Below are 27,505 nucleotides of genomic sequence, written 5' to 3' on the forward strand. Positions count from 1 at the left end.
CTCCCCATTCTCTCTCCCCCCCCATCCCCCTCCCTCTCGTCCCTCCCCACTCCCCCCTTCTCCCTCCTCCTTCCCCCCTCCCTCTGCTCCCTCCCCCCTCCCCCTTCTCCCTCCCCCTTCCCTCTCCCTCTTCTCCCTCCCCCCTCCCCATTCTCCCTCCCCCCTCCCTCTGCTCCCTCCCCACTCCCCCCCCCAACCCCCTCCCTCTGCTCCCTCCCCACTCCCCCCCCCAACCCCCTCCCTCTGCTCCCTCCCCACTCCCCATTCGCCCTCCCCACCCATCCCCCTCCCCCTTCTACCCCCTCCCTCTTTCCCCTTCCCCCCTCTCCCTTCTCCCCCCTGCCCCTCTCCCCCTTCTTGCGCCCCCCCCTTCTCCCTCCCTCCTACTAACCCCGGTGAACCGGTCCTGGGCCTTCACGAGATCAACTCAGCCTCAAATGAGTACCTGGCGCGGTGTGTTGAGTGACTCAACACTGCCCATAGACTCAACACTGCCCATAGACTCAACACTGCCCATAGACTCAACACTGACCATAGACTCAACACTGCCCCATAGACTCAACACTGCCCATAGACTCAACACTGCCCATAGCCTCACCTCTTATCCACTGCCCATTCCTTCCCTCTTTCTTCCCATCGACCCCTCCACTCCATCCCGTCCCTCCCCTATAGCCCTTCCGGGACCCCCATGTGCCCTCTGCCCGTCCCATCTAAACCACTCATTTTAAAGCTACCTCTCAATATGAAATAATACGAAGCGAAAAAAACAAAAACTAAACACGTTGTTTAGTATTAACCAATTAAACACATTTTTTATTTTACCAGGTGAGACCCACTGATATATGTAACTCTTTATTCAGAAGCGACATTGACACAAATGATTGTTCGACAAAGTCGATTACCATCATCGAGTGGAAATGTACAGCAGTCAAACAGTCTCGACGCGCGATATCGATTCTGAAAGTAGAGGGGAAGAACACTGGAGGACCCGGAGAAAAAATCCACGCGACCACGGGCAGAGAGAGAGAGACAGGCAAACTCCAAATATACAGCAGCAGGCGTCAGAGTCGGGATCAAACCCACGACCTCCTGTATACCAGGCGAGGGAGTTAACATCTCACCACGGAGAGAGACACGCAAACTCCAAATAAACAGCAGGCGTCGTCAGGGTCGGGATCGAACCCACGACCTCCTGTAGACTAGGCGAGGATGTTAACATCTCACCACGGAGAGAGAGAGAGAGACACGCAAACCTCAAATATACAGCAGGCGTCAGGGTCGGGATCGAACCCACGACCTCCTGTACACCAGGCGAGGCGGTTAACATCTCCTAGCCATTGTGATGATGACGAGAGCGAGAGAAACACGCAAACTCCAAATATGCAACAGGCGTCAGGATCTGGATCTAACCCACGACCTCCTGTAGACCAGGCGAGGCGGTTAATATTTCCTAGCCATTGTGATGATAACGAGAGCGAGAGAAACACGCAAACTCTAAATATGCAACAGGTGTCATGATCTGGATCTACCCCACGACCTCCTGTACACCAGGCGAGGCGGTTAACATCTCCTAGCCATTGTGATGATGACGAGAGCGAGAGAAACACGCAAACTCCAAATATGCAACAGGTGTCATGATCTGGATCTAACCCACGCCCTCCTGTATACTAGGCGAGGGGGTTAACTAAATGTATAAACACTATATTTTTTATTTTACCAGGTAAGGCCCACTGACCTATGTTGATCTTTTTCAGAAGTGACCTTGGCAAAAGTGATAGCCCAACGCAGTGGCTTAGCACGTCGACATTTATAGCAGCCAAATACTCTAAACGCCTAAATGTTGATTCTGAACATGGACGGAAAACCCGGAGAAAAATACACGCGACCACGGACAGACCTGGTCTTCACCTGAGGACGGCTGCTTGCGTTGGTGGCCGAAACGTCGTGAGAATAATTTTATTGTTTTATTTTATTATTTTATTATTTCCCTTCCACGTGACTTTACCGAAAGAACCAAGAAGACCAGGCGAGGTGGTTAACGTATCGCTACCATGAGCTGTGAATTGGGTGCGGTGGGGTGCGAGATCTTGGAATTCGTCCCAGGTCAGCGCTGCCAGGACGCGGCGCGGAATCAAAGCGCTTGGTCGGCTGCCACCGCACGCCCGCTCACGACGAGCTCCAGCGTGCCGGTGACGAGGAACAGCTCCTTGCACTGGAGACTGACCATCAGCGTCCGCTCGCCAGCCTTGGTGGGCGTGAAGCTCTGGCTGAGAGAGACGCTCTCGCCCGCGTCGATGTCTCTGTGGGGATTCACGCACGCGCGCGCGGCACGTTAGAATTCGTGAGACGTGATGAGATGGAAGAGACGGAGATGGGGGCTGTGGGGGGGGGGGGGAGCAGAGATGGACACCGGGCAGAGATGCGGGGAGACGGAAGAAGAGCTTTAGGTCGATGTGTGTGTGAGAGTCTACGTATGTGTGTGTGTGTGTGAGTCGCTGTATGTGTGTAAGTCGATTTGTGTGTGTGTAACTTCATGTGTGTGTATCGAAAGTGGATGTCTGTGTGTGTGTTAGTCCATATATGTGTGTGTGTGTAAGTCGATGTGTGTGTGTGTAACTTCATGTGTGTGTATCGAAAGTGGATGTCTGTGTGTGTGAGTCCATATATGTGTGTGTGTGTTTGTAAGTCGATGTGTGTGTGTGTCTAAGTCGATGTGTTTGTGTGTGTGGGTCGATGTCTGCGTGTGTGTCTAAGTCGATGCGTGGGGGGACATGGGGGGGGTGGGGAGTATGAGGGTGGGGGGTTGGGAGATTTGGGGGGAATGGGGGGGTATGGGGGTGGGGGGGGCGTTGGGGGGTGGAGTTGGGGGTGTGGGGGGGATGGGCGGGTGGGGGGGGTTGGGGGTAAGAGGCTGGGGGGTTGGGGGAGTTGGGGGGGTTGGGAGGATTGGGGGTTGGGGGGGTGTTGGGGTGTTGGGGGGGGTGGGGGGAATGGGCGGGTGGGGGGAATGGGCGGGTGGGGGGGATGTGGGTGGGGGGATTGGGGGGGAGGGGGTGTTGGGGGTGTGGGGGGGAGTGAGGGGGATGGGCGGGTGGGGGGGGTTGGGGGGGATGTGGGTGGGGGGGGGGGTGTTGGCACATACCGGAATGTTTTGACCGTGGGCATGAGGAGTCCAGAGCCTTCCATGTTGAAGGATACGTCGGTGAGGGGGCACGGGGAGGGGGTTCTTGAACGTCAGCTTGGCAGACATCTCCGTGCCCACTCGGGCCTCCTCCTCACTCGCCTGCAGTGGAGCGACAACAGCAACAACCACCACCACGACGGGGACGGCGACCACGAAACACCACCGTTATCAGCGTCGTCATCATCGTCATCATCATCATCGTCATCATCGTCATCATCATCGTCGTCATCATCATCATCATCGTCGTCATCATTGTCGTCATCATCGTCATCATCATCATCGTCATCATCATCATCGTCGTCATCATCATCGTCATCATCATCATCGTCGTCATCATCATCACCATCGTCGTCATCATCATCGTCGTCATCATCATCATCGTCGTCGTCATCATTGTCGTCATCATCGTCATCTTCTACATCGTCATCATCATCATCATCATCGTCATCATCATCATCGTCGTCATCATCATCGTCGTCATCATCGTCGTCGTCATCATCATCATCGTCATCATCATCATCGTCGTCATCATCACCATCGTCGTCATCATCATCGTCGTCATCATCATCATCGTCATCATCATCATCGTCGTCGTCGTCATCATCGTCATCATCATCGTCATCGTCTACATCGTCATCATCATTATCGTCGTCATCATCGTCATCATCATCATCGTCATCATCATCATCATCGTCATCATCATCATCGTCGTCGTCGTCATCATCGTCATCATCATCGTCATCGTCTGCATCGTCGTCGTCGTCATTGTCGTCATCATCGTCATCGTCAACATCGTCATCATCATTATCGTCGTCATCATCGTCATCATCATCATCGTCATCATCATCATCGTCGTCATCATCATCGTCGTCATCATCATCATCGTCGTCAGCATCGTCACGACACACGGTGCAGGGAGCCCCGTTGGGTGCCCGCCGCCACGTGTCTGCATCTGCAAGTTCTACGGTGCAACTTGCATCCAACTTACACGTTGGCCACCTCTTTGGGTCCGGCTTTAGACCCCAAGGAGTTGGGGGCAAAACGCCAATTGTTGTTGCCCAAGTAGCTTTTGTGTGAGCGTGTATGTGAGTGTGTGGCCGAGTGTGTGAATGTGTGTCCGAGGGAGCGAGCGTGTGTGTGGGCGATTGTGCCCTTTGGGTGAGTGACCGAGTGTGTGTGTGGGTGTGTGTCTGTGTGTGTGAGTGACCGAGTGAGTGTGTGAGCGAGCGAGCGAGCGTGTGTGTGGGTGTCTGTGTGTGAGTGACGGAGTCAGTGTGTGGGTGAGTGTGTGGGTGAGCGAGCCAGCGAGTGAGTGTGTGGGTGAGTGACCGAGTGTGTGTGTGGGTGTGTGTCTGTGTGTGTGAGTGACCGAGTGAGTGTGTGAGCGAGCGAGCGAGCGTGTGTGTGGGTGTCTGTGTGTGAGTGACGGAGTCAGTGTGTGGGTGAGTGTGTGGGTGAGCGAGCCAGCGAGTGAGTGTGTGGGTGAGTGACCGAGAGTGTGTGTGGGTGTCTGTGTGTGAGTGACGAAGTCAGTGTGTGGGTGAGTGTGTGGGTGAGCGAGCCAGCGAGTGAGTGTGTGGGTGAGTGACCGAGTGTGTGTGTGGGTGTCTGTGTGTGAGTGACGGAGTGAGTGTGTGGGTGAGCGAGCGAGCATGTGTGTGGGTGTGTGTCTGTGTGATTGACCGAGTGAGTGTGTGTGTGTGTGAGCGAGCGAGTGTAAGTAACCGAGTGAGTGTGTGGGTGAGTGACCGAGTGTGTGTGTGGGTGTCTGTGTGTGAGTGACTGTGTGTCTGTGTGAGTGACCGAGTGTGTGAGTGACTGTGTGTCTGTGTGAGTGAGTGAGTGTGTGAGTAATTGTGTGTCTGTGTGAGTGAGTGAGTGTGTGAGTGACTGTGTGAGCGAGCGAGCGAGTGTGTGTGAGTGACTGTGTGTCTGTGTGAGTGACTGAGTGAGTGTGTGAGTGACTGTGTGTCTGTGTGAGTGAGTGAGTGTGTGAGTGACTGTGTGAGTGACCAAGTGAGTGTGTGAGTGACTGTGTGTCTGTGTGAGTGACCGAGTGAGTGTGTGAGTGACTGTGTGTCTGTGTGAGTGAGTATGTGTGTGAGTGACTGTGTCTGTGTGAGTGACGAGTGAGTGTGTGAGTGACTGTGTGTCTGTGTGAGTGAGTGAGTGAGTGTGTGAGTGACTGTGTGAGCAAGCGAGTGTGTGTGTGTGTGAGTGACTGTGTGTCTGACCGAGTGACCGAGTGAGTGTGTGAGCGAGCGAGCGAGCGAGACGCCACTCACAGCGATGTCGATCGTGGGCACGCGCAAGCTGAGACGACGCGAACTTTCGTGACCATGTTCCCAGTCTCCTCCACCCGCGCGGACGCCGTGAAGTTCATGGTGCCGTGCTCGCTGAGGTGGAGCAGGTAGTCGCTCACCAACACCGGGAACTCCAACTCACCGGCTGTGCACAGCACGCGCATACACAAAGATTCAGCCCCCCACCGCCGGTATAGCCTTCAAGCGTTCTGGGGCAAGTGCTGTTACGCGAGTGGCACCTATGAAGGGGAAAGGGTGGGGCGGGGGTGGGGGGAGGGCATCATCATGCCCGGCCGCCTTTGTCTCCCCAGGGGTGATGTTTACCGCACAGCGCACCGGGGACTCAGTTGAGGCTGAGTCGACCGAGGGGAGGCCCAGGACCGGTACGGATAGTCACTGTTGGTGGTGGTGGTGGCCGTGAGAGGGAATCGTCACCCCTCCCCCCGCTCACCATCGTCACCCCCCGTTCACCATCGTCACCCCTCCCCCACTCACCCTTGTCACCCCCCCTCCGTTCACCATCATCACCCCCTCGTTCACCCCCCCCCCCCGTTGACCATCATCACCCCTCCCCTCCATTCACCATCATCACCCCTCCCCTCCATTCACCATCATCACCCCCCCCGTCCACCATCGTCACCCCTCCCCTCCATTCACCATCACACCCCCCCCCCCCCTAGTCACCCCCTCCCACTCACCCTCGCCGGCCTTGAGCACGGCTGTAGCCGTGTCCCTCTTGAATCGCCGCCGCGTGGCTCCCGTGTAGGAGGCGAAGTCCCCCTGCACGTGAACCGTCACGGTGACGACGGCGGCGGCGGCGGCCCCTTCATTGTTCGCGACGAGGACCTTCACCGCGAAGTCGCCGCCCACCGCCGCGTCGCCGATGGCGAACGAGAGGGTCACGGCCTCGGGGTCGCGTCCACGTCTCTCGGCGACGAAGTCGTCGGCCGGAGTAGACGCCCGGGACGCCACGGACAGCCCGCGCAGCGCGTCGTCCGCAGGTGTCGACGGGGAGTAGGCAACGAAGTCTATGCCTCCCGCCATGGCACGCGCCATCGTTTCGCGTTCCTTATTCGATCCTTGGGGGAAGGGGGGGGGGGGGCGGTAGGAGGGAAGGAAAGGATGAACCCGCTGACCCCGCGGGACAACTACACACAGGAGGTTCGCGAACCCTGACGCCTGCTGCTGTATATTTGGAGTTGTTGTGCCTCTTTCTCATCATCATCATCATCACGGTGGCTAGGAGATGTTAACCACCTCGCCTGGTGTACATAGGTCGTGCGTTCGATCCCGACCCTGACGACGTCTGCTGCTGTATATTTGGAGTTTGTGTGTCTCTTATCTCATCATCATCACCATCACGGTGGCTAGGAGATGTTAACCACCTCGCCTGGTGTGCAGGAAGTCGTGGGTTCGATCCCGACCCTGACGCCTGCTGCTGTATATTTGGAGTTTGCGTGTCTCTCTCATCATCATCACGGTGGCTAGGAGATAATAACCACCTCGCCTGGTATGCAGGAAGTCGTGGGTTCGATCCCGACCCTGACGACGCCTGCTGCTGTATATTTGGAGTTTGCGTGTCTCTCTCTCATCATCATCACGGTGGCTAGGAGATGTTAACCACCTCGCCTGGTGTACATAGGTCGTGCGTTCGATCCCGACCCTGACGACGTCTGCTGCTGCATATTTGGAGTTTGTGTGTCTCTTATCTCATCATCATCACCATCACGGTGGCTAGGAGATGTTAACCACCTCGCCTGGTATGCAGGAAGTCGTGAGTTCGATCCCGACCCTGACGCCTGCTGCTGTATATTTGGAGTTTGTGTGTCTCTTATCTCATCATCATCACCATCACGGTGGCTAGGAGATGTTAACCACCTCGCCTGGTATGCAGGAAGTCGTGGGTTCGATCCCGACCCTGACGCCTGCTGCTGTATATTTGGAGTCTCCGTCTCTCTCTCTCTCCGTGGTCACGTGGAGTTGTGTTTATCATCTGGGACCTCCGGGTTTTCGCTTTCCCCCCTTTCACGTTTCGAATCGACGTCACCGGTGTTCAGATTGCGTTTGGCCGCTCCTTGAAATTTCCACGCGGCGACGGCAATAAGCCACCTCCGTTCAGCTACCATGTCGCTTCTGAACAAGAGCCGCACTACGGCTTTGTAGGAGACCCTTGCCTCGAGGAATAAACAAACACAAAACGAACGAACTTTCGGCCGTGCATCAGTGTCATCATCTCGGCTGATCGAGCCAAGCGACTCTCTAAACCACGGACGAACCAACAGCCCAAGAGGAAGTGGTGGCAGCTACAGGACATCGTTCGGTGGTTATAATATAAAAAAAAGTAATAAGTGTCCCAGTTTCAATTTAAAGCTTTCGTGACTGCAGGGATTCATCTTCTTGGTTCTTTCGGTAAAGTCACGTAGAAGGGAAGTGATAAAATAATGAAAATTAAACATAATAAAATAATATAGTGGTTGTGAGAATTATTTTATTATGTTTTATTTTTATTATTTCATTACTTCCCTTCTACGTGACTTTACCGAAAGAACCAAGAAGATGTGTCCCGGTGTTCCTCGAGCGTGGTCAAAAAAAAATCGGTTATTTTTTTCCGAACTCGCGTTGGCCACGTACCCTCGGGGAACTTGTACTGCAGGGTGATGTCCTCGCGCCGCATGCTGCCCACCGCCTTGGTGCTGATGTCCTTGCCGATGACAGACGTGTCGGTGTACACCTTGTGGAACCTCCAGTCCTTGCCCCAGACCCAGTACACGCGGTCGCCGTTGACCTGGCCCGCGCGCGGAGCGACGGGAGTTTAGCCCGCGTCGAGGTTGGTCGTTGTTGTTTTTGGCGTTGGGTACGAACGCGTAAATATAAATGCGTGGTTTGATTAAACGTAACAAAAAAAACTGTCGTTTTTTTGTTTGAAGGTAATTTAATGTTATCACGCACAGACGCATGAAGACAAAGATTCCCTCCCCCGTGTATAGCCTCAACAGACTGTTGGGACAAGTGCTGTTAGCGAGCACCTATGAAGGTCGGCACTGTGGCACACGAGACACACACACAGACACAAACAAACACACAGACACACACACACAGACACACACAGACACACACACATACAGACACACAGACACACACACACAAACACACACACAGACACACACAGACACACACACACAGACACACACCTCTGCGAAGACGAAGGGGGTGTCGTGCTTGATGTGCACGTGACCGTTCTTGACCGCCACCTGCGGTGCGGGCCCGCACTGCATGAGGCCTGCATGGAGGCACACAAGGACAAAGACCCCCCGTGTAGCCTTAACAGACTGTTGGGGCAAGTGCTGTTAGCGAGCACCTATGAAGGTCGGCACGGTGGCACACGAGGTGGTGGGTGGCCAGCACCACGCCCGGCCGCCTTTGTCTCCATAGTGGTGATGTTTACACATCGCACTATTTCAGGCCGAATCGACCTAGGGGAGGCCCGGGACCGGTTCAGATAATCGTCACTGGAGTTGGCCGTGAGCGGGAATCGAACTCAGGTCGCCAGGTTCGTCGCGCAGAATGAATGACTAACTAAGAATGAATAGACGCCTGATGAGCGAACGAATGAATGAATAAAATGAATGACTTAACGACTAACTGAATGAGTAAGAATGAATAGACGACTAATTGATGAGCGAATGAATGAATAAAATGAATGACTTAACGACTAACTGAATGAGTAAGAATGAATAGATGGATTAACTAACTTATGAGCGAACGAATTATAATTAAATGAATGACCTAACGACTAACTGAATGAGTCAGAATGAATAGAGGACTAACTGATGAGCGAATGAATAAAGAATAAAATTATTGACTTAATGACTAACTGAATGAATAGGAATGAATAGACGAATTTTTTTTTACTGATGAGCAAACGAATGAATAATTAAATGAATGACTTAACGACTAACTGAACGAGTAGCAATGAATTAGACGGACTAACTGATGAGCGAACGAATGAATAAAATGAATGACGTAACGACTAACTGAATGAGTAAGAATGAATAGACGAATAAATGAACTGATGAGCGAATGAATGAAAAATACAAATAATGACTTAACAACTGACTGAATGAGTAGGAATGAATAGAGTTTTTTTTACTGATGAGCGAACGAATGAATAATTTAATGAATGACTTAACGACTAACTGAACGAGTAGGAATGAATTCGACGGACTAACTGATGAGCGAACGACCGAGCAATTAAACGGATGGACAAGCAAACCAGCGAGCGAGCTAACACCCAAAACGAGCGTTGCGAACGCAAGCGTCCGAATGAATGAACGAAGAACGAACAAAGAACGAACGAACGGTGGGGGGGGGTGGGGGTGGAAGTGCGCGTACCGTCGCTCTGCTCCTGCGGCGTCGCGTCCACGACCTGCCAGCCGTCGTTGTCGACCGGCAGATCGGGCCTCGCCATCCACGCCTCGTTCCACACGTGGAAGTTCCTGAGACGCGGGCGCGAGACGGGGTTTTGTGTTTGAGTTTTTTGTTTTAGTTTATTTTTTTTTTCACCATTGGAACCTCATTTGCCAGTAAAAAAATATGATAATTGTTTTTTTTATAACCTTCTATCTGGCAGATGTCTCATAGTGTAAATGCTTACCCCGAGCTCTCAATACTCTGAGAGTGCGCTGTTTTTGAGTTGTGCGCCTTTTGGCGTCATCTGGTCCAACACCATGTGAGACTAGGCTCTAAGGAAAGCTGTCTCGGGTGTGGACCAATCAACTTCAAGGACAGTGCATACATTATCAGAGTTGTGTTTTTGTTTGCATTATGACTGCAGGTATTGTGGTCTATGCAAACATGACTGCTTGTAAAAAAGGTGTCAGTTTTGTTGCCAGATAGAAGGGTAAAAAAACAATTATCATTTAATTTTTTTTGTTTTAGTTTTTGTTTAATATTTGTTTTTTGTTTAGCTTAAGTTTTTTTTCGTTTTTGTTTTGTTTAGTTTAGCTTGTTTTTTTTCTTTTTCTTTTTTTTGTGTTTATTTTTTTTATTTTTTTTGTTTTGTTTTGATTTTATATTTTTGTTTAGTTTTTTTTTTGCATCACCGGCGGGCACAAGGCATTGCCCCCAACCCTGACTCCGGCCCCAACCCCCCCCCCCCCGCTCAGCCCTCACAATGAACGGCCAACAGATGGAGTAAGCGTTGGACAAAGAGGGCAGCATTACGCCGCGCCCTTGGTTCGGGCCACCCCTAGGTCAGCTCAGCCATAACAAAGAATGAGTACTGTACCGTGACCAGCGGTAGTGGCGGTGGACAAAGGGACACAGATTCACCGCCTGGTTCGGGCAACCCCTAGGTCGGCTCAGCCATAACAAAGAATGAGTACTGTACCGTGACCAGCGGCAGTGGCGGTGTACAAAGGGACACAGATTCACCGCCTGGTTCGGGCAACCCCTAGGTCGGCTCAGCCATAACAAAGAATGAGTACTGTACCGTGACCAGCGGTAGTGGCGGTGGACAAAGGAACACAGATTCACCACCTGGTTCGGGCAACCCCTAGGTCGGCTCAGCCATAACAAATAATGAGTACTGTACCGTGACCAGCTGTAGTGGCGGTGTACAAAGGGACACAGATTCACCGCCTGGTTCGGGCAACCCCTAGGTCGGCTCGGCCATAACAAAGAATGGGTACCGTGACGAGCTGGAGAAAAATCACAACATTGTTGGTTTTTGCGCGGAATTTTGTGTTTTCAATCGCTTCATCGCTCAAACTTTCGCTGTAGGTCATTCCGGTGATGCCCGGGTCAAATAAATGAACAAAACTTGACACGTGACCTTGGGAGTCTACAGCCCCACTCCCTGTGGCTCGACTCACCAGATGGAGTCGTGGTTCAGCGAGTCGATGGGCCACATGTCCTGGTCCAAGTAAGTGTCCATGGTCAGATTCGCATTTTGGTCGTGCATCGACGAGAAGTTGGAGATGCTGCGACACGGGATGCCCAGACAGCGGAGAACTGCAACAGCGCACCACGCCACGACCTCTGATTAGCACGGGTTGGCTACGTATGCTGCGAAAGAAGATCAATATAGAAACACCACACCACGCCAGGCGAGACCACAGCATGCTACACCACTCCAGACCACACCACGCCACACCAAGCCACACCACGCCACACCAGACCACACCACGCCATGCCACACCACTCCAGACCACACCACGCCACACCAAGCCACACCACGCCACACCAGACCACACCACACCAGACCACACCACTCCAGACCACACCACTCCAGACCACACCACGCCACACCACGCCACACCACACCACACCGTGCCAGACTAAAACAAATAAGCAGACAAATCCCACCTCCCTCCCATACATCATCCCTCCACGTAAATAGAAAATTGCGATTTGACACACCCCATCAGCCAAACGGCCATCCTTTCTGGGTGTGCACCAAATTTCAGCAGCATTGGCACAAAGCCTGGGCCGGTTTCCACATTCAGTGCCTCATCAAAGGCGTAAAAAAGAGATGCTCCTAATCTGCCACGGCTGCCATCATGCCAGCAGCAATTTCCGGGTGGCCTTTGCGAGCGGGCGAGATGGTGAGCGAGTGGGCGAGCGGGCGAGCTGGTGAGCGGGCAAGATGGTGAGCGGGCGAGCGGGCGAACTGGTGAGCGAGTTGGTGAGCGGGCGAGCTGGTGAGCGAGTTGGTGAGCGGGCGAGCTGGTGAGCAGGGCGAGCTGGTGAGCGAGTTGGTGAGTTAGCGAGTTGCTGAGCGGGCGAGATGGTGAGCGGGCGAGATGGTGAGTGGGCAAGATGGTGAGCGGGCGAGCGGGCGAGCGGGCGAACTGGTGAGCGAGTTGGTGAGCGGGCGAGCTGGTGAGCGAGTTGGTGAGCGGGCGAGTTGGTGAGCGGGCGAGCTGGTGAGCGAGTGGGCGAGCAGGCGAGCTGGTGAGCGGGCGAGCCGGTGAGCGGACGAGATGGTGAGCAGGGCGAGTTGGTGAGCGGGCGAGCTGGTGAGCGAGTGGGCGAGCGGGCGAGTTGGTGAGCGGACGAGTTGGTGAGCGCGCGAGCCGGTGAACGAGCGAGCCGGTGAGCAGGGCGAGTTGGCGAGCGGGCGATCGGGCGTTGCCCGGCGCTGCCTCACCGGTGACGAGCAGCCCGGAGAACACCCAGCACTGGCCGTAGCGGACGGGACGCCCCGTGAGGCCGTAGCGCAGGAGGATGTCGACGCTGCCGTTCCACGCGGTGGGCGGAACGCCGTTCCTGTAGTGCCCCGACCAGCGGCCCTTCAACACGCCGCGGTCGTCGTTGGCGTTCACCTGGTCCAGGGGAGAGGGGGCGGGGGGGTAGCCGGACAGGGCGCCAGGGTGGCGAGGAGATGTTAACGACCTCGCCTGGTGTACAGGAGGTCGTGGGTTCGAGCCCAACCCTGACGACGCCTGCTGTGTATTTGGAGTCTGCGTCTCTCTATCTCATCATCATCATCATCACGGTGGCTAGGAGATATTAACCACCTCGCCTGATATGCAGGAGGTCGTGGGTTCGATCCTGACCCTGACGACGCCTGCTGTATATTTGGAGTTTGCGTGTCTCTCTCTCTCATCATCATCATCACGGTGGCTATGAAATGTTAACGACCTCGCCTAGTGTACAGGAGGTCGTGTGTTCGATCCTGACCCTGACGACACCTGCTGTGTATTTGGAGTTTGCATGTCTCTCTCTCTCCCCGCGGTCGTGTGGATTTTCCTCCGGGTTCTCCGGGTCTTGTTTCAAGGCGGCCGGGGTGGGCTCAACGCCGCTGGCCACACTGCCACCTTCGTAGGTGCCGCTCGCTAACAGCACTTGCCCCGACAGCCTGTTTAGAGTTCACAGGCTACACGGATCAGCACGGGGGGGGAGTGGGTGGGTGGGTGGTGGGTGGGTTCTTTGGCTATGGACGGCTCACAGTGCAATAGAGAACTGTCGATCAACTCTACAACCCTCTGGGGGTCTGCCCAAGCTCCCATACCCCTGGAGGAGAAGGGGACAAAAGGGAGCGGGCGGAAGAGGGGTGGGGTGGAAGAGGGGGGGAAGAGGGGGGAGGAACAGGGGGGGGGGGCAGGAGGGGGGACAGGGGGGGTGGAAGAGGGGGAGGAACAGGGGGGGAAGAGGGGGGAGGGAGAGGGGGGGAAGAGGGGGGGGGGAGAGGGGGGAAGAGGAGGGGGAGAGGGGGGGGAGAGGGGGGGAGGGAGGAGAAGAGGGGGAGGGAGAGGGGGCGGGAAGAGGGGGGGGGGGAAAGATGGGTAAGAGGAGGTGGGGGAAGAGGGGGGGAAGAGGGGGGGAGGAACCGGGGGGGGGGGACAGGGGGTGGAAGAGGGGGGGGGGAGAGGGGGGAGGGAGAGGGGGGGGAAGAGGGGGGAAGAGGGGGTGGGGGAAGAGGGGGCAGGAAGAGGAGGGGGAGAGGGGGAGGGAGGAGAAGAGGGGGGAGGGAGAGGGGGCGGGAAGAGGGGGGGGAGGACGGGGGGGGGAAGAGGGGGGGAGGGGGGAGGGAAGAGGGGGAGGGAGAGGGGGCGGGAAGATGGGGGAGAGAGGGGGAGAAAGAGGGGGTGGGGGGTGCCTAAATGCCCTCGTGAATGAAGGTGCCCTGGAGGGGCCTCCATGTTTGGTGGTGCTGAGCTTCCTCCCTGCCATCTCGATGCTGTCGAGCGGAGATTTTATTTGACACTTTACCGGCCCATTCCTGGGGGGAGCAATGCCCTTTCCAGTTGGCTGTAACGGTGACGGGTGGTTCTTTTGAGTGACGGGGAGATGATTTTGAGTGACGGGTGGTCCAAGTTCAAATTCATGTATTAGGTGTAGCCCTGTGAGCCATCCGGCTCTTGAATCGTGTGCAACCGCAAAAAAAACAAAAAAACAAAAACATGAACAAGAAAACATCTTAAAGAGAGTCTGTGACTATGCGCAAACAGAAAATCCAAGAAAAGACGGAAAAATATTGCAGAAAAAAGCACCGTACACCAACGCTGTGTGCAAAAATCCCAGTGGGATTAATTTGAGTGACGGGGGTGATGCTTTTCAGTGACGGGTGGTTCAAACTCACAATGGCAGAGGCGGTGCGAGACACGGCGATGGGGCTCCCGCGGGAACTCATTCCCAGGCCCCCCTTGTCCAAGAGGGAGAGGCAGACGTCCAGGATTCCGCGCTCGAACTGCAACGACAAACGCACGTGGCCATCGAACGATCGATGTTCATCACCTCGCCTGGTATGCAGGAGGGTCGATCACGACCCTGATTATGGATTTGAAGCTTTCGTGACTGCAAGGATTCATATTCTTAGGTTTTTTCGGTAAAGTCACGTAGGTAAAAAATTTAAATTAATAAAAGTAAAATAAAAATAAAATAAAAATCACGACGTTTCGGAGGCAACACAAGCTTCCGTCTTCAGGTGGAACCGTCACAGCACGATAGCTGTATCAAGTGATATCAAGTGATACAGCTATCGTGCTGTGACGGTTCCACCTGAAGACGGAAGCTTGTGTTGCCTCCGAAACGTCGTGATTTTTATTTTTATTTTACTTTTATTAATTTAAATTTTTTACCTACGTGACTTTACCGAAAAAAACCTAAGAATATGTGGTGGTTATGGGTAGCGGTAGTGGAGTGATTAGCGCGCTATCTAAGAACCCAGCGATCCGAGTTTGATAACCCGCTCAAGGTCAACACCAGTGACGCTGATCTTAAACCCGTCCTGGGCCTCCCCAAGGTCGACTCAGCCTCAAATGAGTACCTGGCACCACGTGTCAACATCGCCACTTGGGAGACTAAGGCGACCGTACGTGCGTAATGGCCACCCACCCCCTCGTGTGACACAGTGCCGGCCTTGAAGGCCGCTGCTCGCGAACAGCACTTGCCCCGACACTCTGTCAAGGCTACGTGTGGGATCTTTGTCTTTGATGGTGATAACCGTGTTCATTGTGCCAACGGTAGCGGTAACGGCGGCCGTGACGGTGGTGGTTGACTACGGCGGTCGTGAATGTCGGCAACGGCGGACAATTGCGCTCCATTGCGGTGGCGCGGGCGGCATTAGCGTCGAAGGCCGTAACGAGCTGTGACCCCACCAACCCCTCGTCTCACCCACGGTCGCACACACACACACACCTGCCCGAAGTTCCAGTGGTGCGTCACGATCTGCTCGCTCGTGCCCAGGTAGAGGCAGCCCGTGTCGTTGAGCACGTACTCCCGCCTCCACGACTCGTCGCGCATGAACACCTGGTCCTCTGCGGCACGTCGGGCGGCACGGGTTCGCGGTCAGTGAAACCCGCGGAGAGACGGGCGACTCCGCAATCGCCCCCTCCACCAAAACACCCCGCCCACCCCAACCACTCAACTCACCCATCCACCAAACCCACTCAACTCACCCGCCCAACAAACATACCGACCCCCCCCCCGAACCACCCAACCCAACCCCTCCCCCCTGCCCCAACCCACCTACCGAACCAAACCACCCACCCACCCCACCCACCCCAACCACTCAACTCACTCACCCACCCAACACACTCAACTCACCCACCCAATCAACCCACCAACCCACCAGAACGACCCAACCCAACCCCTCCCCCCGCCCAATCCACCTACCCAACCACCCAACCCACCCACCCCAACCACCAAACCCACAACACCCACCCACCCCAACCACTCAACTCACCCACCCACCCAACCCACTCAACTCACCCACCCAATCAACCCACCGACCCACCAGAACGACCCAAACCAACCCCTCCCCCCGCCCAACCCACCTACCCAACCACCCACCCCAACCACCAAACCCACAACACCCACCCACCCCAACCACTCAACTCACCCACCCAACAAATCCACTCAACTCACCCACCCAACAAACCCACCGACCTACCCGAACCAACCACCCCCCGCGCTCTCATCACACCATCAGCTCTCGGATGTAGCGAGCTGATGGTCTCAGCTAGCGGTCACCAATCGCTTAACGTAATTAATGTACAGCGCTGTGTGATACAATCAGCATGAATGACGCTATATAAAATGACTTTATTACAGCATTATTATTATTACCATGTCTCCCCCTCCAAAAAAAGAAATCCCCCTACCCTCATGCCCTCGCTGATCTGCAAATCTTTCGCACCGAACGTAGCCAACCGTGCTCATTGGATGTGCGGGGGCAGGACAACAAACTACGGCCGGCGCTGTAGCAGCAGCAGCAGCAACAGCACCAGCAGTGTCACCACCAAAACAAAATCGCAAGACAGCTTCGGGATGGAAGCGGTCTCAGTTTGCAAGAGGAGATGCCGCAAGGAGAGACGTCGATGGAAGTGAAGCAGACCCACACACCCCTACCCCCCCCCCCCGAAGGTTACCGAAAGTCATCGATGGAGGCCCTGGGAATGGTAGGAGGGGAGGACCCACCTCTGCACCACGGGTTGAAGAGCACATAGATGTCCGTATTGGGGTCCCTCTCGGTCCTGTTCAGCCGTCCGTTCGACTCGGTCACGACGTACATCTCGAACCGGCCCACGATGCAGTTGGGGGCCAGGTTCACGGAGATGGTGAGCTTCTTGCCGCCGGAGTACAACACCGTGGCACCGAAGCGGCTCTCGGTCTTACATTTGTTCACCTCCACCACCACAAGGGAGCCCCTGCTCTCCAGCGGGAAGCGTCCTGCCCAGCGACGACGGGACGCCGTTAGAAGTCAGAATTTGGGGGTGTAAGCCACGGTTCCAGAGGTTGATGCCAGAATTTTGTGGGGTCAGGCCATAATTTCAAGGGTTAAAGCCATAATTTCTGGGTTTAAGGCCAAAATTTCAGGGGTTAAAGCCATAATTTCTGGGTTTAAGGCCATAATTTTAGGGGTTAAAGCCATAATTTCTCGATTTAAGGCCAACATTTCAGTGGTTGAAGTCAGAAATTCGGGGGCTCAAGCCAGAATTTCTGGGATTTAAGCAGGAAATTTGGGAATTCAGGCCAGACTTTGGCAGTTGAGCCGGCAAGAACGCTTAAGCAAATGTCCACGTGTCGTTAACCCTTCTCAACCCGACACAGCCAATTCATAAAGTTTGTCATGTGAATAACAAAACGTGGAAATTAATTACCCGTCCCCCACAACCCCACGCCAATACCCACTCACCGATCTGCAGCTCCAGGCGAATCTTGTCTTCTCTGGGGTCGTAGGGGCGGTTTAGCTTGAGCTGCAGGTCAAAGGGTTCCCCGCGGCGCAGCACGAGGTTGTCCACCTCGTAGTCGCTCGTGCGGTGCCGCGCCCGGTTGGCCGCGATCCGCTGGTCCACCGACCGCACCGCGAGGTGGCGGCGCCTCTCTACGCCGGGAGAGTCGCCGCTGCCGGGCAAATCGCTCCCGGGCAAGTGCCCTGACGGTGATTTCGCACACGGCCGTTAGAAATAATCCACGCCTCGCGTGTCCCCGGCTGGCTGCTGGCCTGGGCTCCTGTCCACCCCGACCTCCTCCCCCCCCCCCCCCCCCTCGGGCTGTGACGTGACCATTGCTTGGTGTCCGAGTGGGGGTTACGCGGGGCTACGGAGCTATCTGTGCGTGTGTGTGGGTCAACTTTAAAAAAATTATTATAATTTTTTTGCCAATTGAATCGAACTTTCGAAAAATGTATTGTTTGGTTTAGTTTTCGATTTAAAGCTTTCGTGACTGCAGGGATTCATCTTCTTGGTTCTTTCGGTAAAGTCACGTAGAAGGGAAATAATAAAATAATAATAAAAATCAAACATAATAAAACACAATTCTAAACGACGTTTCGGCCACAACGCAAGCAGCCGGCTGCTTCTCACGACGTTTCAGCCACAACGCAGTGAGAATTGTATTTTATTATGTTTTATTTTTATTATTTTATTATTTCCCTTCTACGTGACTTTACCGAAAGAACCAAGAAGATGTTTGGTTTAGGTTAGTTTAATTCTCTGTTGCACAGCACCGGGTTTGTCTACTCGTAATTGCAACGTGAAGTCAATGCGTAAGTTGCGTTTACTGTTGGTGCAATCGTTCTCATGGGTAGGACAGGACTGTCGCCACGTCTACTACAGCTAGGTCGTCTGCAGCTTGGCAAAAAGTTTCCCATGATAATGCTGCTCATCCCAAGCTCTACGTGTTCTGATGCGTGCATTGTCTTTGTACCGGTCGCCTTTCGGCGTTTGCTGGTCTAACACTGGCGAGACGAGGCCATGAAAAAGGATGGCTCTGATGTAGGCCAATCAGTTTCAAAGACAATAAATATAAATCATAGCATGTTGTTTGCATGTTCACCGCAAACACGTGTGATTAATGCAGACTCGATGCCTTAAAAAAATTAACCCGTAAAAACAAAGTTTTTCACTCTAAATCCTTTATATGCGTGGCGGCTAGAATCCTCTCGTCCTCTGGCTTGAGATGGCTGCCACCTATGGGTCAGATGATTGTCTGCCACCATTAAGCAATTGGTAATTAAATATAAAAAAAAAAATTCCTAAAAAGTGTAAAATTTTGGAATTTTTTTTTTCACGAAAATCAATTGTCACGCACAACGAGTCTGTGTGGAAAATGTCAGCTCGATTGGATCACGGGAAGTGGGTTAAAAAACGACCGAAAGATTTGCACGGTCGTAAGCGCGCAAGCAAGCAAGCAAGTGAACTTAATATAAAGGATTTGAAAAGGGCATCGATTTGGTACTCTTAGGTTTTTTCGGTAAAGTCACTTAGGTAAAAATTAAAATAAATAATAAAAATGATAAAAATTATAATAGAAATGAAATTAATTTAGATTTTAAGCTTTCGTGACTGCAGGGATTCATATTCTTGGTTCTTTCGGTAAAGTCACGTAGAAGGGAAATAATTAAATAATATTGCTATTTTTTATATTAATATTATTTTATTATTTCCCTTCTACGTGACTTTATTGTTTAATATTTTTATTATTTTATTATTTCCCTTCTACGTGACTTTACCGAAAGAATCAAGAATAGAAATTAAATAGTAAATACATATTAATATTTCATTATTTATTTAATAAAAGAATAATATTTTATTTCTATTATCATTTTTATAATATTTATTATTTACTTTTATTTTTACCTACGTGACTTTACCGAAAAAAACTAAGAGTATGAATCCTTGCAGTCACGAAAGCTTCAAATCTAGGACATCTATTTGGTGTTAGAACATCTTAGCACAGAGATATTTCGAAAGGTACCTATTGTTAATGAGAAAACGTGGTGTGCATTTGTGTCTTTCGTTCACGTGAAATCCTGGTCACAAAAGCAACGTTCGTGGGGAATAATAGCCGTTTTATATTCTGTTGAGGCATAAGCAATTAAAAAAGAACACTTTGTACCCAGGGACAAAAATTGCGTGACATCGTTTGTGATCGACCAAAACACTCACGGCTCTTGCGAAACTCCCTTCCTGTGGGGCATAGAGGAGGAGCCGAATGGACTGATCACCCATCTCAAGGCCGTAATTATAATATAATTATAATATATATTGGGGGGGACACATGCCCTCCCAATAAATTGCTATATATTTAAAAAAAAAAAGTTGCTATGCTATGGAAATGAAAACTACAATTTGCTAAACCTTGGTCACAATATCTGGACTTGTATTCATATAAATCAATGCATAGATTTCTGTTTATATGATTGTGGTTATGGTTGCACTTTATGAATCCCTAATCTCTGCCATTACATACAATGAAACAAGAAATGGTAAAAAAGTAAAAACAGAGCAATGTAAATACAATACACTATTAGACATAAATTTCGATTTAAAGCTTTCGTGACTGCAGGGATTCATCTTCTTTGTTCTTTCGGTAAAGTCACGTAAAAGGGAAATAATAAAATAATAAAAATAAAACATAATAAAATGTAATTTTCACGACGTTTCGGCCACAACGCAAGCAGAATTGTATTTTATCATGTTCTATTTTCATAATTCTATTATGTTTTATTTTTATTATTTTATTATGTTTTATTTTTATTATTGTATTATTTCCCTTCTACGTGACTTTACCGAAAGAACCAAGACTATTAGACATTATTGTAAAACATAAATGAAAAGTACATCCCATGTGTTAGTGAATTTTAAAATATTTTAGGCAGGAAATTAGTTTTAAAATTTAGATTGTTTTCTTCTGGGTTGGGACCCCCAGACACCCTGAAACATTTGCCCCCCCCCCCCCCCCCAATGTTGACTCCATGGATACGGTCTTGATCCATCTGCCTCTTGTGGACGGGGATAGAGTATTGCACCCTCTCATGCGCTAGGGGGCTCGAGTTTCCTCCCACGTCGAGTGTAACAAACACCCATCACTCATTGCCATCCTAATGTGCAGACCGGTGTACAGCAATCGTTTGGAGTGTCGGCTCTACAGCACCTGGGCAGCCTTCCAGCGATTGAGAGAGGCCAATATATAAAAGTAATTCACCGAATTTATTTATTATTATTATAAAACAACCCCGCCCCGCATCATAGGCGGCATGATGGGAGCCGTCATCCATATCGCATTACTAATCATTTACAACCCTTCGTGCATTACAAGCACGCACAGACACAGATGTATAAGTAATCCGCCTTGGTTGGGCGGCAGGCTAATCGTAACCCTCATTCTCTCTCTTTCGCCCGGGCGATGGTCCAATAGTTCCACGTGTCCCTGTGTCAAGACTCTTCTTGACCGAATTGAACATCTAATAATACTAAGAACCCCGCCCCCCCCCCCTAGGACGTTCCCTTGCTACTGAGCCAATTTAGTGGAGCCTGTGCAGAGGTCGCAAACGGGGTTTGATTCCTTACCCGTACCCGTACCCGGCCGCACCAAAGTCGCAAATGGGTACCCGTACCCGTACCCGGTAGCCGTTCCCTACCCGTACCCGTACCCTACCCTAAATGAGTGACAAACGGTGACTCACCAGTGACTCACGGCCTACCCGTACCCGTACCAGGCCGCACCAGGGTCGCAAACGGCTACCCGTACCCGTACCTGGCCGGGTACGGGTAGCCGGGTATCGGGTAGGGTACGGGTATCGGGTACCCGGTTGCGACCTCTGAGACTGTGTGATCTATATGGGGCCCTGTGGGGTCCTTTGGGAGGCACTGTTGGGCTTGTAGAACCCTATGGGACCTGTGTAATACTATGGGACCTGTGGAACCCTATGGGACCTGTGGAACCCTATCGGACCTGTGGAACCCTATGGGACATGTGTAACCCTATGGGACCTGTGGAACCCTATGGGACCTGTGGAACCCTATGGGACCTGTGGAACCCTATGGGACCTGTGGAACCCTATGGGACCTGTGGGACCCTATGGGATCTGTGGAACCCTATGGGACCTGTGGAATCCTATGGGACCTGTGGAACCCTATGGGACCTGTGTAACCCTATGGGACCTGTGGGACCCTATGGGACCTGTGGAACCCTATGGGACCTGTGGAACCCTATGGGACCTTTGGAACCCTATGGGACCTGTGGAACCCTATGGGACCTGTGGAACCCTATGGGACCTGTGGAACCCTATGGGACCTGTGGAACCCTATGGGATCTGTGGGACACTATGGGATCTGTGGAACCCTATGGGATCTGTGGATTCCTATGGGACCTGTGGAACCCTGCGGGGCCCTGTGTGGTTCTATCGGGCGTCGCGATTTCAGGATGCGCTTCTGCGACCGTCTGGAACGCCCTTCCTTCATTTTTTTATTTTCGATTGAAAGCTCATTTCTTTAGAACTGCGGTTTTTGTGTTTAGTCTTGTTGTCCTTGTCTCGCACCTCCGATCAGCACGGTTGGCTACGTACGGTGCGAAAAAAGTTCAACGTACGCACGGGCACACATACAGGCGCGCTGTGCGTGTCTCAACAACCGTGATATAAAAATAAAAACCACGGGCCCCACCAAACCGCACCCAACATGACATGTCTGGCCCGAATCCAGTGACTGGGTTGACATTTCCGACCCGATGTTTTGGCTTATTACATAAGTAACACTGTGGTGGTGATGACGATGATGATGATGATATTTCTGAGGATCGCTGGGCTGATCCCTCGCCTGCAGGATGCCAGCGGGGGCCCACCATGGAAAGGTGATGGTTAACAAAAAATGAGTCGATAAAAAGAAAACGATTCAAATCGACGGATTTGTGAAAACAACAATCGTGACTATCTAAACGAAAAAACTAAATTGTGTTGTTTTGTTGTTGTTGTTGTACCAGCTCTTTTTCAGAAGCGACCTGACTTTCACAAATAATAGCTCAACGAAGTGGCTTATCATCGCCTGCTAAATTCATAGTAGCCACACACTCTAAACGTTGCGATGTTGATTCTAAATGTGGAGGGAAAACCCAAAGGACCCCGAGAAAAATCCACGAGACCATCTTCTTGGTTCTTTCGGTAAAGTCACGTAAAAGGGAAATAATAAAATAACAAAAATTCAACATAATAAAATAATTCTCACGACGTTTCGGCCACAACGCAAGCAGCCGTCCTCAGGTGAAGAACAGGTCTGTCGGGAAGACAGCGTCATTCAGACGCGTCATTCAGACGCTGTCTTCCCGACAGACCTGTTCTTCACCTGAGGACGGCTGCTTGCGTTGTGGCCGAAACGTCGTGAGAATTATTTTAGCATGTTTTATTTTTATTATTTTATTACTTCTCTTCTACGTGACTTTACCGAAAGAACCAAGAAGATGAATCCCTGCAGTCACGAATGCTTTAAATCGAAAGCCTTACACGTGTTAAACTGAACCTGAAATCTCAATTCCCCTGCGCACGAATACGGGGTGAACCCGCGCGGCTCGACGGCTCCGGGAGAAGTCGACCTCGGGCCTCAGGGGTTTCGTGGCACAAGACCCTAAATATCTACCGCCACCGCAGTTTGTCTGAGCCATCGGTGTAGGAGGTGCATCGGTTTGTACGTTGCAGAGGGGGGAGGGGGGTGGGCCGGGTAACTTACAGGGCCAGGACGGTTTCAGAGGCCACGTGTCCCTCGAAGCGCCTCCTGCCGCCTCCACCTAGCGAGACAATGTAAACGGAGACATGAGGGGCCGTCCATAAATGACGTCACGCACCTAGGGTGGGGGGGGGGGTCAGACATTTGTGACGAGGTGGGGGGTGGGGGGGTGTTTGAGAAATGTGACGTCACATCAAAATGCGCAACTTTAAATAAATATAGACAACACGTTCTACTTAATTAAATAGACTTTTTAATAAATGTTTTCTCCTACAATATCAGAGTGCAGCGCCACATTAAATACGCACGACAATGACAATGGTTTAAAGCGATTTGAAGCATGTTTTATTTTAAAAATGGAAAAATGGTTTTGAGGTTTGGGACGTCATATTTGAGAGGGGGGGTCTGACTTTTTGTGACGCCGTGTGACGAGGGGGGAGGGGGTCAAAAAAATCGTCCAAAATCGCGTGACGTCATTTATGGACAGCCCCTGAGAGATGTTAACTACCTCGCCTGGTGTACAGGAGGTCGTGGGTTAGATCCCGACCCTGACGCCTGCTCTATATTTGGAGTCTGCGTGTCTCTCTCTCTCTCCCTGTGGTCGCGTGGATTTGTCTCCGGGTCCTCCGGTTTTTTCTCTCCACATTTAGAATCAGCGTCATCACGCGTTCAGAGTGTTTGTCTGCTGTTAATGTCCACGTGATGAGCCACTTCGTTCAGCTACCCTGAGTGACTTATGACAAGTAAACCCGTAAAAACTAAGTTTTTCACTATAAATCCTTTATATGCGTGGCATCGGGGCGGCTAGAGTCCTCTCGTCCTCTGGTTTGAGATGGCTGCCACCTATGGGTCAGATGATTGTCTGGCAGCATTAAATAATAGGTAATTAAATATTCATTTATTTTTCCCTAAACAGTGTAACATTTTTCACGAACATGCATTGTCACGCACAACGAGTCTGTGTGCAAAATGTCAGCTCGATTGGATCACGGGAAGTGGGTTAAAAAACGACCGAAAGATTTGCACGGTCCTAAGCAAGCAAGCAAGTGAACTTAATATAAAGGATTTAATAAAAAGAGCTGCATAGCTCAGTGGGCCTTACCTGGTAAAATAAAAATAAATTTCAGTTATATTAACAAATTTCGTTAATAACACCGCGGTCTTAAAAACGAACGACGCTATAGAAATGTGTGTCTATAATTCACTGGTCAACAAAAAAAACATTTTTTTTCTGGCCTGGACTTTTGCAGCTGTTCTAGACTAATTTCAGGGTGCTGATTCCAAATCTGATCTCAGATTTGCTCTATCAACATCTCATTTTTATGCTATCGGCATACCCCATTTTAATTGATTTTACCCGAAATTAACTCTGTCACTTATGATTGCAAGTTGTTGCGAGTCAGTGACTGCTTTAGTGTTAAAATATGGAGCTGTATTTTTAGGATAGTGTGCTTATAATATCATTTTATGCAGATATCCACATTTATTTAATATTTTTCTTCTGCAGTTTTTATTGAAAATGCAATATTGGATATCTCAAAAACCTGATGTGATAGACAAAAACTGATGCCAGATTTGGAATCAGCACCCCGAAATTACCTTGAAACCGTTGGAATAGCTTATGCCAGAAAAAAGTGTGTTGACCAGTGTAATCGGCGACGTTTCGGGCGATGGCCCTTCTTCATAGCGAAGTGACATGGACCGCTGCCCTCCATCGAGCGGCACTGCCACCTCGAAATCGCCTCCGACCTCCCCACTGCACCTGCTCAGGTTCAACTCCTTCGCGTGACATCCACATGTCTCTCGGGGCGTCGCCTTATCGCCCTTACCACACACATGTCGGTGATGTACAGCGCGTCTTATTCGAACGCTGGGGAGCCGGACAAGCCCCTCTCTGTACCAGCGCGGACGGCACCCTCGTGTTCACCTTCTGACGCGCTCGCTCGTCACCGTGGCGTGCGCGATGACCACCACAATCACCACCACCACGTGGCTTTTCTTTCGTGTCGTGCGCGGTGCTTTTAGCGCCACGGCGCGTGGATTTGTAGCGTTTGTTTTCATTTGTTTGCTGGTGACTTTGTGTGTTTTATATCGAAATCGCTGCTGGCGGCAATAAAAGTTGTTTAAAAGTTAAAAGTCTCGACGTTCTCAATCTTTGCCGTCTCTCTCTCTCTCTCTCTGCTCCTCCTCCTCCTTGTGCTCAATCCACTCTGTCGCTCTCTCCCTCCCTCCCTCTCTCTCTTCGTCGGCACCCCTTAACTGGAACAAACTTCGCCCTGCACATTAACCGGGCGCCTTGACTCACTAAGTTTCCGCTCCGCACTCAAAACTCACTTCTTGTTACCCCTCGATCACACCACGACCCCCCACCCCCCCCCCCCCCGTTAATTTAATAACCATTACCACCACTGTTACTGTTCACTCTTCATATGCTCATTATATGGCTATCACTCATTAACCCCCATTCATTCAATTATTCATACTCATTTAATTCATCATTCAATAATTCATGAATAATTCAATCGTCTAGCATTCACTCATTCATCATCATTATTCAGTCAATCATTTATCATTAATTAAATCATTCCTCATCATTTAAATCAACATTGAATCATTCATCAATCATTCAATCATTCGTCATGATTCAATCAATGATCTATCATTCATTAAATCATTCATCATCATTGAATTCATCATTGAATCATTCATCAATCATTCAATCATCATCATTCATTCAATCATTTATCATTCATTCAATTATTCATCATAATTTAAGTAATCATTCAATCATTAATCAATCATTCGTCATCATTTACCGTCATCAGTTTCGCTTTCACCGAACTCACGCATCACGGATTTGCCCCCCATCGCTTCCCCCATCGATTTCACTCACGCCATCGCCACCATTACATTCACGTGCACCGCTGCTACTTCTGCGTAAAGCGCCTTGCACAAGGCGCTACGTGAATTATTTTAAGATCAAATCAGATGCGTCCACGTTTTCCCAGTCGTTCTCGTACCCCTGTCCCCACGTGTGTGTGCGTCTCTGCGTGTCCCCGTGTCCCCACGGTGTGTGCGTCTCTGCGCGTCTCCATGTCCGCGCCACTCTGTGTCCCATGCAGTGTCCCCCGTCTCATCGTCGCTGTCCCTCTGCGTGTCCGCGTGTTCCTGTGCCCACGTGTCATCATGTCCACTTGTCTACTTGGCCGCGTCTCTGCGTGTCCCCGTGTGCCCGCGTGTCCCCCCATGTCCCCACGTGTGCCCTCTTTTGCCCGCGTGTCGTCCCCGCATGCCCCACGTGTCCTCGTGTCCACTTGTCTACTTGGCCGCGCCTCTGCGCGTCCACGTGTGTGCGTCTCTGCGTGTCCACGTGTGCCCGCGTGTCCCCCCATGTCCCCACGTGTCTCCGTGAGTGTCCCCCCGCTTGCCCCACGTGTCCCCCACGTGTCCCCACGTGTCCCCGCGTCCACGTCCGCTGTGTGCGCGCTGGGGGTGTCCGTACCGAGCCGTCGGTGCCCTCCGACGCGAACGCCGTTCGAGCCGCGATGCGACTCGCGGACCAGCGCCCACCGTCCATCCACGTGGAGGTCGAGGACGGGAAACCAACGCGACCGTAGGCGCTTGACATGTCGACGGATTCTCACTCTCGCTCAGCTCGCTGTCCAATTCGTGACGATTCTCAGACCGCGACAACAACAACAACGACAACCACGAGTCTAAGCGACGTGCGTTCGCTTCTGTCCTCAACGAAATCAGACCTTTTCTGCTCCTATCTCTTGCCACGCCGCGGTTTTATACTCGTGCCTAGCGGCATGCTTGCACAATCCGAGTCGGGGAGAGTGACTTTTGGGACGACGATTTTTTTTTGGGGGGGGGTGTGGTTGGGTGTGTCGGTGTGTGGGGAGCGGTAGTGTAGCGATTAGCGCGCCGCGCTATGAACCTGGCCACCCGGGTTCGATTCCCGCTCACGGCCAACACCAGTGACGTTTATCTGAACCGGTCCTGGGGGCCTCCCCTAGGTCAACTCAGCCTGAAATGAGTAGCTGGCGCGTTGTATAGTAAACATCGCC

At 51.7% G+C, this 27,505-nt stretch overlaps 1 protein-coding gene across 1 annotated transcript; it reads right to left on the minus strand.

Annotated features, from left to right (window-relative positions):
- Positions 1 to 828: 828 nt before the first annotated feature.
- On the minus strand, positions 829 to 27,165 carry LOC144736873 (coagulation factor XIII A chain-like). The gene is given in 17 exon segments (XM_078619530.1): positions 829 to 2,300; positions 3,143 to 3,210; positions 3,212 to 3,271; positions 5,461 to 5,499; positions 5,502 to 5,632; positions 6,186 to 6,566; positions 8,119 to 8,272; positions 8,679 to 8,767; positions 9,880 to 9,983; positions 11,361 to 11,499; positions 12,638 to 12,812; positions 14,573 to 14,680; positions 15,631 to 15,749; positions 16,912 to 17,163; positions 17,630 to 17,869; positions 23,439 to 23,496; positions 26,938 to 27,165. Coding segments are annotated over 17 exon segments (2,412 nt in total). The 5' UTR covers positions 27,064 to 27,165; the 3' UTR covers positions 829 to 2,131.
- Positions 27,166 to 27,505: the final 340 nt, after the last annotated feature.

Source organism: Lampetra planeri, chromosome 63 (assembly GCF_965212315.1).
Source record: "Lampetra planeri chromosome 63, kcLamPlan1.2.h2, whole genome shotgun sequence".
Classification (NCBI taxonomy): domain Eukaryota; kingdom Metazoa; phylum Chordata; class Hyperoartia; order Petromyzontiformes; family Petromyzontidae; genus Lampetra; species Lampetra planeri.